Source organism: Mesoplodon mirus (assembly GCF_964341445.2).
Source record: "Mesoplodon mirus genome assembly, chromosome: 1".
NCBI classification, from domain to species: domain Eukaryota; kingdom Metazoa; phylum Chordata; class Mammalia; order Artiodactyla; family Ziphiidae; genus Mesoplodon; species Mesoplodon mirus.
In genome coordinates this window covers 45,771,623-45,789,672 of record NC_138976.1, presented here as the reverse complement: position 1 = coordinate 45,789,672, position 18,050 = coordinate 45,771,623, and the positions used below count along the sequence as shown (strand labels likewise).

At 42.0% G+C, this 18,050-nt stretch overlaps 1 protein-coding gene and 1 pseudogene across 3 annotated transcripts in view; one reads left to right on the top strand and one right to left on the bottom strand.

The window, feature by feature from the left end:
• The window catches only part of DNAI1 (dynein axonemal intermediate chain 1), a 63,890-nt gene that overhangs the window by 3,433 nt on the left and 42,407 nt on the right, over positions 1-18,050 (top strand). For both annotated transcript variants that reach the window (XM_082621653.1, XM_082621652.1), the window contains exon 2: positions 16,374-16,406. In XM_082621653.1, the coding sequence (XP_082477779.1) occupies positions 16,374-16,406 (33 nt within the window). The remainder of the gene's footprint in view (positions 1-16,373; positions 16,407-18,050) is intronic.
• LOC309804777 (small ribosomal subunit protein eS27-like) lies at positions 17,740-17,944 on the bottom strand (annotated as a pseudogene). The gene has a single exon. The product of its transcript is annotated as a small ribosomal subunit protein eS27-like (transcript).

Below are 18,050 nucleotides of genomic sequence, written 5' to 3'. Positions count from 1 at the left end.
AGGAATTCCTGACAGAGGACATAGCAAGTATAAAGTTCCTGAGATGAGAGCTTGCTTACACATGTTCTGGATCAGCAAGGAAGGGAGGAGGAAAATGGCAGGAAATAAGGTTAGAGACATGTATCTCTCTACTCCAGAGGGTTAATCAAATAATCATGGCATATTAGATTGATCATGATGAAGCTCCAAGAATCATAATTTGTAATTAAAATTCATGAATGTCAGGCAGCATAAACCATGACCAGCTCAAAACATCACTGCTAATATCCCAATAAAAAAGTGTGCTTCTTGAAAATTTCAAGAATTCCAACTGGCTGCATGTGTATATGCAAGAGGAGATTTGCATCATTGCCAAACATTGCCTGGCAGGCAGACTTCTTAGTAGAGGACTGAATTAGAGTCTTCTGTGAACTCCAGTTAAAGGCTAATTTTAGTTTATGACTAACAAGTTTTAGTACTCCTTTATAACTCAGTTACCATTAAAAAAAAAATCAAAGTCTGGCATTTTGCTTCAGTTGCCTGTAGGAGCCAAAGAAAAGGCTTGCATTTTTGGATCATTTTGTGATCTCTTCAGAAGCCCTTCAGTACTTTTAGAAATATTGATCTTGATGAGGTGTGAGTAGGGTAGGGTTAAGTGGGCAGGAGTCAGTGCAAGGCCAGAAGAGAGTCTTAGATGATGCAGAGATTTTGAGTCTGATGACTGGTCCTGGGATCCACAGAAGAAAGGACAAGAGGAGGTGAGCAGAATCTAAGGGAAGTTGATGCTTTGTGCAAAGTAAGATCCCTGCGCTTGTGACCCTTCTCCTCCGTGTCATCCTCACTCCCTCACATTCTTCCTTCCTCATCCTCTTACCTTCTTTAAGCCCTAGATATGATCCTGTGCCCCTTTACTTCCTAAATCTCTCAAATCAGACCACTTTTTTCCTATTCACTGCCACCCTGCTAGCCCTGCCTACCATCATCTCTCACCTGGAAGGCTGTAAAAGCCTTGTAACCAGTATTCCCCTCGCCCACTCATGTCCCTTCCAATCCATTCTCTACACTGTACCAAGTGATTTCTTCAAGCTGTCAATCTGATTATGTCATCCCTCCCTCAGAACCCTTCAGTGACTTCCTACTGCTCTGAAGAGAGGGACCAAATTTTTAGATAACCCTTCAGGAGCCTGTATGGGCTGAGGCCTGCTTGGGTCTCTAAGCCTTAACTTGTTAACACTCTTCCAATTATTGCTGCACGTCTGTTCTATGTGTTGTCCCTTCTTTCTGGAACACTCTTCGTGCCCTCCCTCCCTCACACATGTACTCACTCTTAAGATTCCAGCCCCAGCGTCAGTGCTCACAACCGCCTTAATGCCCCCTGCCCTGTTACTGAAAAGAGAGTTAAGTTTCTCTATTCATAGTCTCATTGCCCTTGATCCTTTCTTCCACAGCATGCATCCCAGGGTGTAATTATTCACTTGTTTGTGTAATTATTGGATGATTGTATGTCTCTCCCATTAGATTGTGAGCACCTTGAGAGCAGGGCCTGTGGATGTTTTTGCTCACATCTGTATTCTCAGCTCCTAACACAGAGGCCATCACGTTCAAAGCCCTCAGTGAACGATGGTTGAATGGATGATGGGATGTGGTTGAGGAAGTAGCATTGGGTGCAATGGAAGCATGTGGGAGGAGATCCTAACACTGATTCTGGGGGAATCAGGGAAGATTTCTAGGAGGAACAACATGATTTAAAGTTTGGACAAGAGTCCAACACGTAGGATAAGAAGGACTGACCCCAGAGAGGTTAGAAGACTACAAGGAAGAATAATGTCCTTCTGGGGAGGAGGGTGTTTATAGGGAGTTTCTAGTGTTTATAGGTTACATGGTCAGTCATATTGCATCTGCTAATGAAGGTAAGAACTAGATACAACCATTAAATTTAATAATTAGTAAGTCATTGCGGGACCTTGGAAAGAACAATTTTAGAGATAAAAGCCAGACTAAACTGAGCTAAGAAGGTAGTAAAGACCACGTAGACAAGGATTTTTTTTTTTTTGAGATGAAATTAAGACTTGAATATGTTAAATGCTGAGGGGAGGCATTTGCCTGGCATAGATAGAGGGAAGTTGAAGATGAAGGAGATAAATGAAGACTAGAGCCAAGTGTCTGAGGAGGTGGGAGAGGATCAGCTGTGGACAAGAGGTGAAACACTTTGTAACAGAAAAGGAGAAAGGAGGAAGGGATGGATGCAGATGATGATAATTTAGAGGCTTAGTGATAGGAAGTTGAGAGAGTTTTCTCTGCTCTTCCCCTAGTAGTGTTACAGAATTCCTTCTGGAAGTGATAACTAGAAAACAGATTTTGCCAATGGCTGTTCCATTTTGTTATGACTACAGTCATGCTATTTTGAGAGTTATGGTCTGAGGTTTGTCATGCACAATTATCAGATTACAAAACAGCTGTGAGCATTTGAGGCCAGAACTTGGTCTCCTCCCCCGTTTACCATGGAGCCTAGCACATTGTTAGTACTCAGTATATGCCAGGTACTTGAATAATAATGGCAAAGGTGTCTTGTGCTTATCCCTGGGCTTTGCAACCTGCAAGCTGATGCTGAAGAGTAATTTTGGTTCTCTGGCTCCAGCTGTGAACAAGCCATATGAAATTGTTTTCTGCCAGTTAGGAATTGTTATGGAGTGTTCAGTCTTCCCAGTCGCTGAGACAGAGTTGTATGGAAGAAACGTGCAAAGGACATGGCTGTTGATCAAACTTTAGTTTTGCTTCTTTGTATCTCACAACACTTTGTCCTATTCATAGAGTCGCTGTATTCTGGTTTGTATGGTGTGTTTATGTCTTCCATTTATCTCACTTCCTAGATGTGAGAACCTTGGAGTGGGACTAACTCAATCTTTATTCTTCTTTAGTTGTCATTCTAGCATCTGGTACCTAGTAGATGATTAACAAATGAATGAATTAGTTGATGAGTAAATAAGTGACTGAGGGAAACGTATGTACTGTAATACTCTGAACCCTAACTTTTCCTTCTGGACCTGCAGAAGAAGCAGCTCATGCCTCCTTTGTTCTAGCCAAAGCACCAAATTCTGTTAACATCCATACTCCTGATGTTAAGCTTATTTTCCTATTTCTATTCTAACCTCACATCCATTTTCTCATTAACTTATTTTTTCCATGTGTCATACATTCAGCCTCAAAATCTTGCTTTGGAACAAATTGGAATATAAGTGGATAAAACAAATCTGCTAATCCCTGGACAGACACTTGGTTCCAGGCTTCTGTCTCTTTGTTAATGATTTTGTTCCCTCCGTCTGGAATGCCTGAGCCCATCCTACCTCTCCTGCCTTTTATGAGCCTGGCAAACTAAGGCACATATGTTTTAGCTAAGCTCTGTAAGTTGCAAAGAATAGAGGCTCACTCAAGTTACCTCAAGTAAAAGGTGGAAAGGGTGAAGGGGAAGGTGTGTATCTGGGGGATTGTGGGTAGGTATTACAAATACCTAGAATTAGAATTGGAAAACTATTGGTTCTGAAACAGATATAGGTACTAATTACTTTCTCTATATCTCTTATGGCCTCTGTAATTTTCTTAGCAACTATATTTCATTCCCTATTTTCATTTCCCAAGCAGCCAACTTTTCTATGGTTTCAGCTTCCTCATAACTTAATGTGTTTTCAGCTCATCATGGCCACTCTGGCCTCTTCTATCTCACAAGGATCTCCATCAGTGTCTCCATCCACCCACCAGTTCTCGCTGTAGTCCCGATTCAAACCCTTGGAGAAGAAATCTGATTGTCCCCAGCTTACCTGTTCATGCTAGGCTGTATCAGGGAGGGATAAGATCCTATGACTCTCCAAGCAGCCAAAGCTGTGAGCAGGGCAATTTCCCTTAGAAGGAGGTACTGTTTTTCCTTGGCTCCTCCCATGCAAGGTATAACCTCCTTTATTCCAAAAAACTTCTACATTGCTTCTGATAAATCTTTCTCATACATTGTGCAGAAAGGGCCTCAGATTTTTTCCAATCCATTGCCTCCATTCAGGGCAGATATTTACATTACAAAAGGTTCTGTCCTTTACAAAAGTTTTTTGGTTTTTTTTTTTTTTTTTTCTTTTTGCGGTATGCGGGCCTCTCACTGTTGTGGCCTCTCCCGTTGCGGAGCACAGGCTCCGGATGCGCAGGCCCAGCGGCCATGGCTCACGGGCCCAGCTGCTCCGCGGCATATGGGATCCTCCCAGACCGGGGCACGAACCCGTATCCCCTGCATCGGCAGGCGGACTCTCAACCACTGCGCCACCAGGGAGGCCCGGTTTTGTTTTTTTTAATAGCACATTTCTGCAATGAATTTTTAAATGTATCATACTTTATGTATAACTTTTAAAGACCTTGATATAGGAGACATAGTCTGGCCATGATGGAGCAGTTCATGCTGGACTTGCCATTCCACTATGAACAACTGTAATCCTGGACACAATATATGAGGCAACTGGTTTAGGCATTCCCCCATTCCTAAGGGAAGGAAAACACCCAACATGAGTCACATGTTTATCCTTGCTTTCTGCCTTGGGTCAATTTCTTAATCATGGCTCAGGGAGAGAGATCCAAATGAGAGCACAGTGATACCAGCGAGATAACCCAGTGTTGGAATTAGCAGGCAATGACTTTAAGGCAGTTGTTGTTGAAAATATATTTATGGACTAAAAGAAAATATTGACTTAAAGGATGGGGAGGGCTTCCCTGGTGGCACAGTGGTTAAGACTCTGCCTGCCAATGCAGGAGACATGGGTTTGAGCCCTGGTCCGGGAAGATCCCACGTGCCACGGAGCAACTAAGCCCATGCGCCACAACTACTGTGCCTGTGCTCCAGAGCCCGCGAGCCACAACTACTGAGCCCGCGCGCCACCACTACTGAAGACCGCGTGCCTAGAGCCCACACTCCACGACAAGAGAAGCCACCGCAATGAGAAGCCCACGCACCACAACAAAGAGTAGCCTCTGCTCGCCACAACTAGAGAAAGCCTGTGAGCAGCAACCGAGACCCAACACAGCCAAAAATAAATAAATAAAAATTTTTAAAAAAGGGTGGGGAATCTAAGCCCCAAAAATGGAAACAGTAGAAAAATAAATATCAGAAATGAAAAATTTATTGGCTGGGCCTAATAGTGAAAGTGAAGATGGATCCATTGAAATTATCCAATCTGAAGAACAGAGAAAAACAAGATTAAAAAACAAAAAAGACACAGATATAGAGAACAAACATATGGACACCAAGGGGGGAAAGCGGGGTGGTGGGGTGGGGGGTGATGAACTGAGAGATTGGGATTGACATGTATACACTAATATGTATAAAATAGATAACCAATAAGAACCTGTTGTATAAAAATAAATAAATAAAATTTAAAAAAAAAAGAGGGACTTCCCTGGTGGTGCAGTGGTTAAGAATCTGCCTGCCAATTCAGGGGACATGGGTTTGATCCCTGCTCCAGGAAGATCCCACATGCCGCAGAGCAACTAAGCCCCTGCGCCACAACTACTGAGCCTGTGGGCGCCCTAGAGCCCACGTGCCACAACTACTGAAGCCCGAGCACTCTAGGGCCTGCATGCTGCAACTACTGAGCCTGTGTGCCACAACTACTGAAGCCCACATACCTAGAGCCTGTGCTCTGCAACAAGAGAAGTCACCACAATGAGAAGAGTAGCCCACACACCACAACAAAGAGTAGCCCCCGCTCGCCGCAACTGGAGAAAGCCTGCGTGCAGCAACAAAGACCCAATGCAACCAAAAAATCAAAAAATAATACAAAAACAAACAAACAAAAAAAGAGCCTTAGTGACCTGTGGTAATATGTCATATATGTATCTGTAACTTGTAAGTAGTTGGAATTCCAGAAGGAAAAAGAGGAGGGGGAAAAATAGTTGAAGAAATAATGGTCAAAAATTTCTTAAATTTGGTGGAAAACGTATAGTATTGTCAAAAGCTCAGTGAGCCCCAAGCAGTATAAATACAAAGAAAACCACACGTAGTCCCCTCACAGTCAAAATACTGAAAGCCAAGGATAAAAATGAAATCCTGAAAGTAACCAGAGAAAAAATGACACAATTCATAGAGTGGGATAATATGATAGTGGCTGACTTCCCATTGTAAACAAGAGAAGTCAGAAGATAATGGAATGTCATAGTTTATGCACTGAAAGAAAACTACTGTCAAGCCAGAATTCTATATCCAACAAAAATATCCCTCAAAAAGAAGAGTTAAATAAATACATTTTCAGATAAACTAAAGCAGACAGAATTTGTCATCAGCAGACCTTCACTACAAGTAGTACAGAACAAAGCTCTTTAGGCTGAAGAAAAATGATACCTGATGGAAGCTCTATCTGTGGGAAGGACCAAAAAGCACTGGTAATAGTAAATATGTGACTAAAGATAAAATACTAGATTTTTTTTGCTTCTATTAATTTTCTTAAAAGACATATGACTGTTGTTTTTTTTTACATCTTTATTGGAGTATAATTGCTTTACAATGGTGTGTTAGTTTCTACTTTATAACAAAGTGAATCAGTTATACATACACATATGTTCCCATATCTCTTCCCTCTTGCGTCTCCCTCCCTCCCACCCTCCCTATCCCACCCCTCTAGGTGGTCACAAAGCACCGAGCTGATCTCCCTGTGCTATGAGGCTGCTTCCCACTAGCTATCTATTTTACGTTTGGTAGTGTATATATGTCCATGCCACTCTCTCGCTTTGTCACAGCTTACCCTTCCCCCCCCATATCCTCAAGTCCATTCTCTAGTAGGTCTGTGCAAAAATAACACCATTGTAAGGTGAAGCTCGTAATATATATAGAAATAAAATATGTGACAACAACAGGGCAAAGATGAGGTTGTGGTGGTAAATAGAATTAAGATGTGATAAGGTTATTACATTGTGAAATATGAAGTGGTATCTTATTTATTCTTATTAGACTATAACAGGTTTAGGATGCATATTATAAACCTTAGAGCAACCACTAGAAATTAATACAAAAAGGCACAGCTAAAAAGCCAATGGAGAAAATAAAATGAAATACTAAAACACTCAATTAACCCAAAAGAAGACAGAAGATGAACAGAGGTAAAAGCAGGTGAAAAATAGGAAACAAAGGGCAATATGGTAAAGACAACCACACCAACCCTTTCAATTAAAAGGCAGAGTTTATCAAGCTAGGGGGGAAAAAAAGCAAGACCTAACTATATGCTGCTTATAAGAAATATAGTTTAAATGTAAAGACATAGAAAATTTGAAAATAAAGGAGTGGGAAAACACACCATGTAAATAGCAAGCATAAGAAAGCTGCATGGCTGTAGTATTATCAGAACTAAGTAGGCTTCAAGACCAGGAGTATTTCCAAAGACAAATAGGGACATTTCATAATGATAAAGTGTCGATTCAAGAGGTGATATAAAATCACAAAAGAGTATGTACCTATTAATAGCACTTTAAGATACGTAAATCAAAAACTGACAGAGCGGGCTTCCCTGGTGGCGCAGTGGTTGAGAGTCTGCCTGCCGATGCAGGGGACACGGGTTCATGTCCCGCTCCAGGAAGATCCCACATGCCGCGGAGCGGCTGGGCCCGTGAGCCATGGCCGCTGAGCCTGCGCGTCCGGAGCCTGTGCTCCACAACGGGAGAGGCCACAAGAGTGAGAGGCCTGCATACCGCAAAAAAAAAAACAAAAAAAAAACTGACAGAGCTAAAGGGAGATATAGAAAAATATACAATGACAGTTGGAGATTTAACACTCTTCTCTCAGTAATTGAAAGATGTAAATCTGTTAACCAACTTGACCTAATTAATATAGAACCCAAGAACTGCACAATGTTCAAAAAATAGACCATACACTGGGATGTACAATAAGTCTCAATACATTTCAAAAGATTAATATCTTACAGATTTTCATTCAATTCAAATTCAACGTTCATCCATGTCAGAAAGAATCTCAGCAAACTAAGAATAGTTTGACCAAAATGGAATTAAATTAAAAATAAATAGCAGTATCCTTAAAATCCCCAAATATTTAGGTATTAAAGAATGCACTTCTAAATGTAAAAAAAAAAAGTGCAAGGGAAACTAGAAAACATTTTTAACTGGATGGTAATGAAAATATAACATCACAAATTGGGGGGTCATGCTGAAGTTGTACTTAATGAAAATGTATAGGTTTTTTTTTTTTTTTCTGCGGTACACAGGCCTCTCACTGCTGTAGCCTCTCCCGTTGCGGAGCACAGGCTCCGGACGCACAGGCTCAGTGGCCATGGCTCACAGGCCCAGCCGCTCCGCGGCATGTGGGATCTTCCCGGACCGGGGTATGAACCCGTGTCTCCTGCATCGGCAGGCGGACTCTCAACCACTGCACCACCAGGGAAGCCCAAAAATGTATAGTTTTAAATGCCGATTTCAGAAAAGATTTAAAATCAGTGTTCTAAGTTTCTATCTTAAGAAAACAGAAAAAGATGAGCAAATTAAATCCAGAATAATAGAAGTAAAATCTATTCATCACTTCTATTTATTTTATTAATTTATTCATTTATCTCATTGTTTCATAGAAACAGTGAGGAAAAACAACAGAGAAAATTAACAAAGTCAGAAGTTGGTTCTTTGAAAGGATTGATAAAATTGAGAAAACTTAGCAAGGCTCATCAAGAGAAAAAGAAAACACAACAGCCAATATCAGGAATGAAAAGTGCGATATCACTACAGATTGTACAGATATTAAAAAGGATAGTAAAGGAATATTATCAACAACTTTATGGCAATAAATTCAATAACTTGAATGGACAAATTTATTGAAAAACACAGTTTGCCTTAATTGACACAAAAAGAAATGGAAAATATAAAGACCATACTTACTTAAAGAAATTGAATTCATAATTTAAAACCTTCCCACAAAGAAACTCCAGGCCAAATGGTTTCACTGATGAATTCTATCAAATATGTAAGGAATAAATAACACCAGTCTTACACAAAGTCTTAGAGAAAATAGAGGAGAAGGGAACGAGTCCCAACTTACTTGATGATGTTGGTGTAACTCTGATATCAAAATCAAAGCTATTTCAAGAAAAGAGAAGGATAGGCCAATATCCCTCATGAACATAAATGTAAAACAATCTGACAAAATATTAGCATATCTGTTCCAGCAATATATAAAAAGAATAATATATCTGACCAAGTGAGGTTTATCCCAGTAAGACAAAGTTAGCTCAACGGTAAATACCCAATCAATATATTTCTTCACATTAACAGAAAAAAAGGAGAAAAACCATATGACAAATCATAATAGATTCAGAAAAGAAGTTGACGAAACTCAACATCCACCCACAGAAGATTAGAATAAGGGCCAAATTAGATGATGCACTCCAAAGTGTTTAGTAAACTGAAAGGTGCTGTATGAAGGGAAGGTATTTTTTTAAAATATTTATTTATTTATTTTTGGCTGCGTTGGGTCTTAGTTGCGGCATGCGGGATCTTCGTTGAGGCATGCGGGATCTTTCGCTGCGGCTCATAGGCTTCTCTCTAGTTGTGGTCTGTGGGTTTTCTCTTCTCTAGTTGTGGTGCGCAGGCTCCAGGGCACGTAGTTTGCGGCACGCAGGCTCTCTAGTTGAGGTGCATGAGCTCAGTAGTTGTGGCGCATGGGCTTAGTTGCCCCGCAGCATGTGGGATCTTAGTTCCCTGACCAGGAATCAAACCCGCATCCCCTGCCTTGTAAGGCGGATTCTCTACCACTGGACAACCAGGGAAGTTCTAAGGGAAGGTATTTTTATTTTCATCCCTCTGTTGTGACACCCTGAGATTTATAGCTTCCTTTCTGATCAGGATTCATGGGACCCGGACAACACTCTTTTCAGCTATTCAATAAATGCCCTCAGAATGAGACTCAATTGCCATGTACAGCAGACCATGATAGAATAGTAAAATAATAACACTGCCACTGTTACTTTAGTGCTTACTGAGCGCTGGGCTCTGAGTAAGGTTCTCATCATGCATTGTTTTATTTTATCCTCACAGCAAATCTGAGGAGGGCACTAGTATTTTTCTCTACCTTACAAATGAGAGAATGAGGATTAGGGACTAAATACCTTGCTCAAGGTCACACATGTAGTTCGTGGCAGAGTCAGGAATCCAGCCAAGGCTAACTCTAGAGCTTCAGATTTTAAACCCTGCCCCGCCTTGCCTTCTGTAGCCTTTTCTGGGAAGAGTCCCATAGTGTTGGCTCCTTCCCTCTTGGGCTTCCAAGGAGGCACGAGCTTGGTCTCATGTTCCTTTGTCAGCATTCTGAGCACTGTGCTAACACTGCATTAATAGGAAAAAAAAAAAAAACCCTCTTTAACTGTATTAATTTTTTAAATTCTTAATTAGCATTTTAAATTATAAAAGTAATGTACATTCACTTTTAAACTAGAGAAAGCCCACGTGCAGCAACAAAGACCCAACGCAGCCAAAAAAAAAAAAAGTAATGAACATTCACTTTTAAAATATTAAAACCATGAGAATGAGTATAAGGTGAACAGTACTGGTTCCCTTCCCCACAATTTCCCAGTCACATTCCCTGAACCCAATTACTGCCAACAGAATCTATATATTCTTCCAGAAATTTTGTATGTATATCCAAATACACATACACACACATTCTTAAAGTAAGCAGATGGGTCATCTGTTTATGTAACTTGCTTTTTTATTTAACAATAAAAAAGCTTGGAGAGCTTTCCATAATAATACATAAAAATTTACCTCATTCTTTTAAAAATATGCATAATATCCCATTGAATGGCTATACCATAATTTATTTAACTAGGCCCCTATCAATGAATATTTAGGTTTTTTCCCATTGTAAAAATATCACAAAGATGGTTCCGCGAGCAATTTTGTACATATATCTTATGCATATGTATTAGTATTTCTATAGGAAAAATGCAAGAAAGCAGAGTTGCTGAGTTGAGGGGTATCTGCATTTGAAATTTTGGAAGGTATTGCCAAATAACACTATAACAATTTTGTGTCCGTTGGCATACCCACAGCAGTGTATGATAGTGCCTGTTACCTTCATCTAGTGTTTCAAAATTTTGAGATCTCTTTCAACTATACTTATTGAGCACCTTCTGTGTGCTTGAGACACTGCACTAGGCTCAAGGATTTGAAAGGCAGTTGATGTAGCTGGAGGAAGATTTCTTGGTGAATTACTGTTCCTTTGGGACTAAGAGCTTTACCCTTTTAGAAACGGAAACTGCAAGCTGGTGAGGTATTTAGTTTCAATTTAGCTTAATGGAAACCTGTTAGTGAGTTTTAAAATAAGGACCAAGACAACTGAATGGTAAACGGGAGTCTCCTGGGCCCCAGGAAGGAGGATGCAGTGTCTGTGGGTTTGCACACTTCGAAGATCTGTTCTTTCCAGGAACAAACAAGTTTCAGCATTGAACTCTTGGGTGGACATGTGAGCTGTTGAAGCCTTTTAGTCATCCCTAGGGCAAGTGCTTCCTAGTAAGCAAAGGGCCACACAGATCCCCTGTGGCTGATGGCAGAGCAGGGTCTATAAATGGGAATAATAATGCTACGAACTATCATTTATTGGGCACAGACTCTGGCCAGGCACCACACTATGCATTTTATGTGTGTTGACTCATTTAGTCCTCATAACAGGCCTATGACTGTCTTCAGAGGGTATTTTTATGATGCCCATTTAAAAGATAAGGATACTGGCTTCCCTGGTGGCACAGTGGTTAAGACTCTGCCTGCCAATGCAGGGGACATGGGTTTGAGCCCACGAAGATCCCACATGCCGCGGAGCAACTAAGCCTGTGCTCCACAATTACTGAGCCTGCGCTCAACAGCCCGTGATCCACAACTACAGAGCCCTCATGCTGCAACTACTGAAGCCCGCACGCCTAGCACCTGCGCACCGCGACAAAGAGTAGCCCCCTGCTCACCACAGCTAGAGAAAGCCCGCACGCAGCAAGGAAGACCCAATGCAGCCATAAATAAATAAATAAATAAAATTTAAAGAAAAGATAAGGATACTGAGGTTCAGAGAACACAAGTAATTGCCTAGAGTCATAGACCTAGCAGATGGCAGAGAAGGGACTCAAACCCAGGTATGGTTGACTTCAAAGCCCATATTTGGGCCCCATGGGTACATCTGATCACATATTTGTTTTTTATATTTATTTATTTATTATTATTATTATTATTATTTTTTTTTTTTTTGCGGTATGCGGGCCTCTCACTGTTGTGACCTCTCCCGCTGTGGAGCACAGTCTCCGGACGCGCAGGCTCAGCGGCCATGGCTCACGGGCCCAGCCGCTCCGCAGCATGTGGGATCTTCCCAGACCAGGGCACGAACCCATGTCCCCTGCATCGGCAGGAGGACTCTCAACCACTGTGCCACCAGGGAAGCCCACATGTTTGTTTTTTAAATGTTATATCTTTATGTTAGGGAGCAGCTTAATAATTTTCAATCTCCTTACTTACCCCTAAAATATGTTAAGGGACAAATGGGTTGCTTATACTGTGCAGTAAGTCATATACCAAAACAAGTCTAAGTGCAGATAAATGCCCAGTCAGTGGCAAAAATGATCATCTGTTACACTGACCAGAATTTTCATTTTCAAAGTGCCCTTCCATGGCTGTGGCAGGAAAAGCATTGGAGATGACGTGGATGCTGTGTTAGGGATTTTGGGATTCAACTCTTGGGTGATGAGGAGCCCTTTAGAGGCTTTAAAGCAGGAGAGTGATCAAGTTTATGTTTTAGGAAGATCACTTATAGTAATTAAGAGTTTGGGTTCAAATTCTGGTCACCTTTGGGTCAGTTGCTTGATCTCACTATGCCTCAGGGTCCTCATCTGTAAAATAGGAAGAATGATAGCTCCGTCCCCATAAGGTGGTTGTGAAGATTAAGTGAGATCATGTACATGATCTTAGTAAATGACTGGCCCAGAGTAAGTGCTCAATAGCTGAAAATGGTGACAGATATAATTATCAGAGTGGAGAGAAACTCGAGTTAGGGAAATCAAATATACGTTGGCAAGAGGGAGTAAGGGCATGAGTTAAGGGGGTATGAATGGAGAGGATAGTTATAAAGAGTTAAAGTGACAGAATTGTTAGACTTCGAAATAATGCTAGTAAGAGGGTGAATAAAAGGCAGGTATCTGATGGCTCCCAGTTTCCAACCTGGGTGCCTGAATGGTGGTACACTTGAGTGAGATAGGAAATACTGGAGGAGATGCAAGTTTGGGGTGGAAAAAGAACATAATGTGCTTGGTTTTTAAGATACTGAGTTTGAGTACTCTGTCACCAATTTGAACATGAGGTTCTAGAAAATCTAAGCTACAGAAATAGATTTTGAGCTTCATCACAAAGTGGAAAATGAATCTATGTGTGGGGATGAGAGCACCCAAGGGGAGTGTGTAGAAATAGAAGACTAGGGGGTGAAGCACACATTCTTGGAAGGGTCAAGGATATTGAGAAAGAACTATTGGAGGGGCTGGTGACATGGAAATGGAGGTGGAGAAGAAGTTTCTAGAAGGAGTGAGGGAGCCCTCAGCAATGTCAGGTCCTGTAAGAGAACTGAGAAGTGGCCTCTAGGCAGCTGAGTCATTACCAGTGCCTGCCCCCAGGATGCTCACACCAAAATCTGTAACAATGAGAATAGAAAAATGCTCTACTATGAAGGAGTTCAGGCTGGGACATCTGTTATCCCATTGATCACCAGGTTTACTTTGACTGTCATGATGGTCTCGCCAGGGCATTTTCTCTTCCTGCACCACTCCTCCATAGACTCCTTCCTTGACTTAATAGAATAAGTGGAATGACCTATCCAAGAGTAGAGGATCTTCATGTGGTCAGTGTATTAGAATGGGGAACCTCCCTTGCTGGAGTCTCCCAGCTGCCTCTGATGTGCACCGCAGTATTATGTTTCTTTTCATAATACTACCCCCTTTTGTACACCAAAACCCAGAGACAACAGAGTGTCTATTTGAAGTTACATTTCATCCTTCATCTCACAACAGCCAATGCTTATGGTGGTGACGGGAGGCAAGGCAGAGCCTTGCTCAGAGTGAAGACAGGAAGAATAGAGGGAAGTAGGAGAAAGGTCAGGGTTAGATAATGGACTAAGAGGCTAGTTGGGTAGGGTTTGGTTAGGCAGAGATAGTGGGAGCAGGGAGAGAGAAGGGGAAGATGGCATCCTTGGCAAGAGGAAAGGTAAAAGCAAAGGTGGGAAAGCAGAGGTGGGAAAGCAGAGGCCAAGCTCAGGAAATGTGAGTAGCCTTGCTGGGCTGCATCTCAGAGTGGCGGGGGAGCAGGCTGGAATGGAGATGTGGAGCCGGATGACAGAGTTCTGAGGGCCAGAGGAGGGACTTTGGGCTTTCTTCTTCTGCGGTTTGACAGCTTCAGGGAAGAACCATCAAAAGCTTTTCAGGAATTCAGCCTTGTCTGTCTCAGACTTCTCCTTCTGGAAGACCAAGGGCCCAAAGTGGCAACCTGACATTCAATCTCCTTTGCCATGGTTGGGAAGTCAGGACTGTAGCTGATTTCATTGGCCTGTTTTTCATTTATTGTAGTGTGGCTTTTATAGTATGTTAATTGAAATATCTCCAACTGCCAAAAACAATTACACTCAAATTGCCCTGTCAGTTCTTTTATTGCCAGATAAATGTTTTACAGACATATTTACAGGGGGCAATGGTAACTGGATCTCGTTTCCTACTTAAGGCTGGCAGCTCGGGCTGGGGTTGGCCCTCCAGTACTCTGCTGTGGGCCAGAAAGCTGTTGGATGTTACGACGCTTCCATCTCTTTACCTTAGGGATCAGAGGCTCTTCAAAGGAAAGCAGCTTTCTGGCTCATGTGGCTTAGCCTCAGAGAAGGGTTCTCATCTCTGGAAACCTTGGCAACCTGGCAGAAATCTGAATCCTGCCGCCTGCCCTACCAGGAACAATCCCTGCCCAAGCTGAGACATGCCCTTCTCTCCCCCTGGAATCCTTTTCCCCTCCAGCATCAAAGCCTCTCCCACAGACCCTGCCACGGAAGAGTTGTGAGGCCCTTTCCATCTAACTCACTCACTTTGCATTTTGGAAACCAAGGCCCAGAGACCTCCCCAAGATCACACAGGTGGTCAGCAAGAGCTGGGAGCCGAGGTCTCTGCCCAGTGTGCCATGCTGCCACCAACATGTGCTCTTTGGCTTCTCTGCTAGCTTGACCCCTCCTTCAGGGCTCTAGACCTCCTTCTTCCAAGAGCCCCTCCCTCACATCTCCAGCCTCCACTGATCTCCCTCTTGCTCCATCATCTGAAACAACTGTTTGTTCAGTGCATATACTGCAGGGTTTTGGTTTGTTTGTTTGGGGGAACATTTTACTATCTCTGTTATTGTTCTGCTCTTGCAATTGTACATGCTGCTTTCTTCATCTGAAAAGCCTTTCTGAAAAACATTTTCTCCACTTGGACGACCCATACTTTTCTTTTGATACTGAGCTAAGAAATAGCCACCTTGGGGAAACTTTCTTGTGCACCCAGGCTGGGTAGGTGCCTCTGTGCATTCCTATAGCACCCTGGTCACACGTCTCTACTGCTGGCACAGAGCAGACTTTCAAAAGAACATATGCTGAGTGAGTAAATAAGGAGCACTGATCACACTCATCGGTCCTCCACGGATCCTGAGCAAACGTGGGTAGGGACCTCATCTCTCGTCATCTTTGTTCCACTGCTTAGGTTATTCCCCGACCATAAGTAGATGCTCAAGAAATGTTTATCAAGATGAATCAAGCATGCTGCTCTTGAGAACATAAAATTTTAGCATGTTAGAATTGGAAGGTCATCATATCCAATCTTATGCATTTTATTGATGAGGAAACAGGCTAAGGAAAAATATTTTTCCCAGGGTCATGATTACTAATGGGTTTGATGACATTCATTCATGTATTCAATAAGTATTTTGAACACCTACTATATTCTGAGACAGCAGCGTACAAAACAAAGTACCCAAACCTTCATCATAAACAAATGTTTATGGATATAACCTGCCTTCAAAATCCTCTTAATGCCTAGTACAGAGCTGAGCACTTAGTATATAGTTTTAAAAAATGTTTGTTGAACTAGTTGCAAATAAGAAATGCCAGGCGCTAAGTCACCTGGTTGTTCTTCCTGGGTCAGTCCCACTGATGCTGGAATCAGGTTGCCTCAGATATAGAACTTCCTTGGCTGGGCACCTGTTACCAAGTCTCACTGTTTGTGAGACTTGGGGAAGTTCAATGTCCCTTGTCTTTGAGGTCCCTGGGCAGAAGCCCCCCGTAATACTGTTTTTGACATTCCCATGGAGATTCACTTATTTCTTACCTTCTGTTTCTGTTCTTTTTTCAGAGCGTCAACGTGGACAGAGGAGCCAGGAAGAGAGTAAGTGCTGAGACCACACAGTTTCTCAGCGAGAAGCTAATAGCATTTCTTCTGTTGAAATATTAGCTATATATTTTTAAAGAAAAGCAAAAAGAACATTAATATCACCCTTAAGCCTATCACCCCGGGAAACCTCTTAGTTAACGTAGGATGCTATATCCTCCCAGATATTTCTATGCATATGTAAAAATTACATGTATTTATTTTTATTTTTTAAATATATTTATTTATTTATTTATTTATGGCTGCATTGGGTCTTTGTTGCTCCACGCGGGCTTTCTCTAGTTGCTGCGAGTGCGGGCTACTCTTCATTGCAGTGTGTGGACTTCAGTAGTTGTGGCACGTGGGCTCAGTAGTTGTGGCTCAGGGGCTCTAGAGTGCAGGCTCAGTAGTTGTGGCGCACAGGCTTAGCTGCTTCGTGGCATGTGGGATATTCCCAGACCAGGGCTCGAACCCATGTCCCCTGCATTGGCCGGCGGATTCTATTTTTTTTTTTTTTTTTTAGTAAATATATTTATTTATTTGTTTATTTTTGGCTGCGTTAGGTCTTCATTGCAGTGCGTGGGCTTCTCATTACGGTGGCTTCTCTTGTTGCAGAGCACGGGCTCTAGGTGCACGGGCTTCAGTAGTTGTGGCTCACAAGCTCTAGAGCGCAGGCTCAGTAGCTGTGGCGCACAGGCTTAGTTGCTCCGCGGCATGTGGGATCTTCCCGGACCAGGGCTCGAACCCGTGTCCTGTGCATTAGCAGGTGGATTCTGAACCACTGCGCCACCAGGGAAGCCCCTTTATTTTTAAATAGAATCAAACTGTATGTTATTTTACAATCTGTTTTTTACATAATATATTTAGAGTACTTTCCATTGCCAATAAATATACTTTCATAGCGTCATTTAAAATTACTGCATAATATTTTACCATGTGCTCATTAAGGCCATTCCATAATTTTGTTCAACCGTGCCCCACTGTTGGACATTTAAATATTTCCTCTTTACCACAATTATGATCAATCCTCCAACAAACATTCATGCATTTAAATCTTTAGGCATATCCTCTGTTATTTCTTAATATAAATTCCTATACATAGAAATTTGGGTCAAAAAGTATAAATACTTGTTAGGCTTTTGATAAATATTTCCAAATTGCTCTTTAGAAAGGTTGTACTAATTTATGGACGTCCATTTTCCCACAACCTTGCCAACGCTGAATATTGGTTTTGTTTGTTTGTTTTGGATTTAGGTTTCACCAGTTTTTGTTTTGTTTTGCTTTGTTTGTTTGTTGTATCCAAAATGTATTGATTGGGATGGTTTCCCATTCATTTTGATTCAGGGTGCGTTTAGTGCTGCTTCTGTCTGAAGGCGCATCCTTCTGTAAGCCTTGCTTTTTCTCCTGCAGGCTGGCAGAGGACAGTAGAGCAGCCAACACACAAAACTACCGTGTGTGCATGTTGGCTAAAGACGGTGGGTGATTTTATAGCATCCTGGGCATTTCACATCCATGAGGTAGGAATCTGGGCTCTGCACCAGGTGCTTCTTTTTGTGTTTCCTCTCCTCTTCTAGAGAGGGATGAAGGAGATCCTCTGCATGTTCTCGTGGGGAGGTGGTCACCACCCTTCACCAGTTTTATAGTGAAAAAATTGCATTGTTT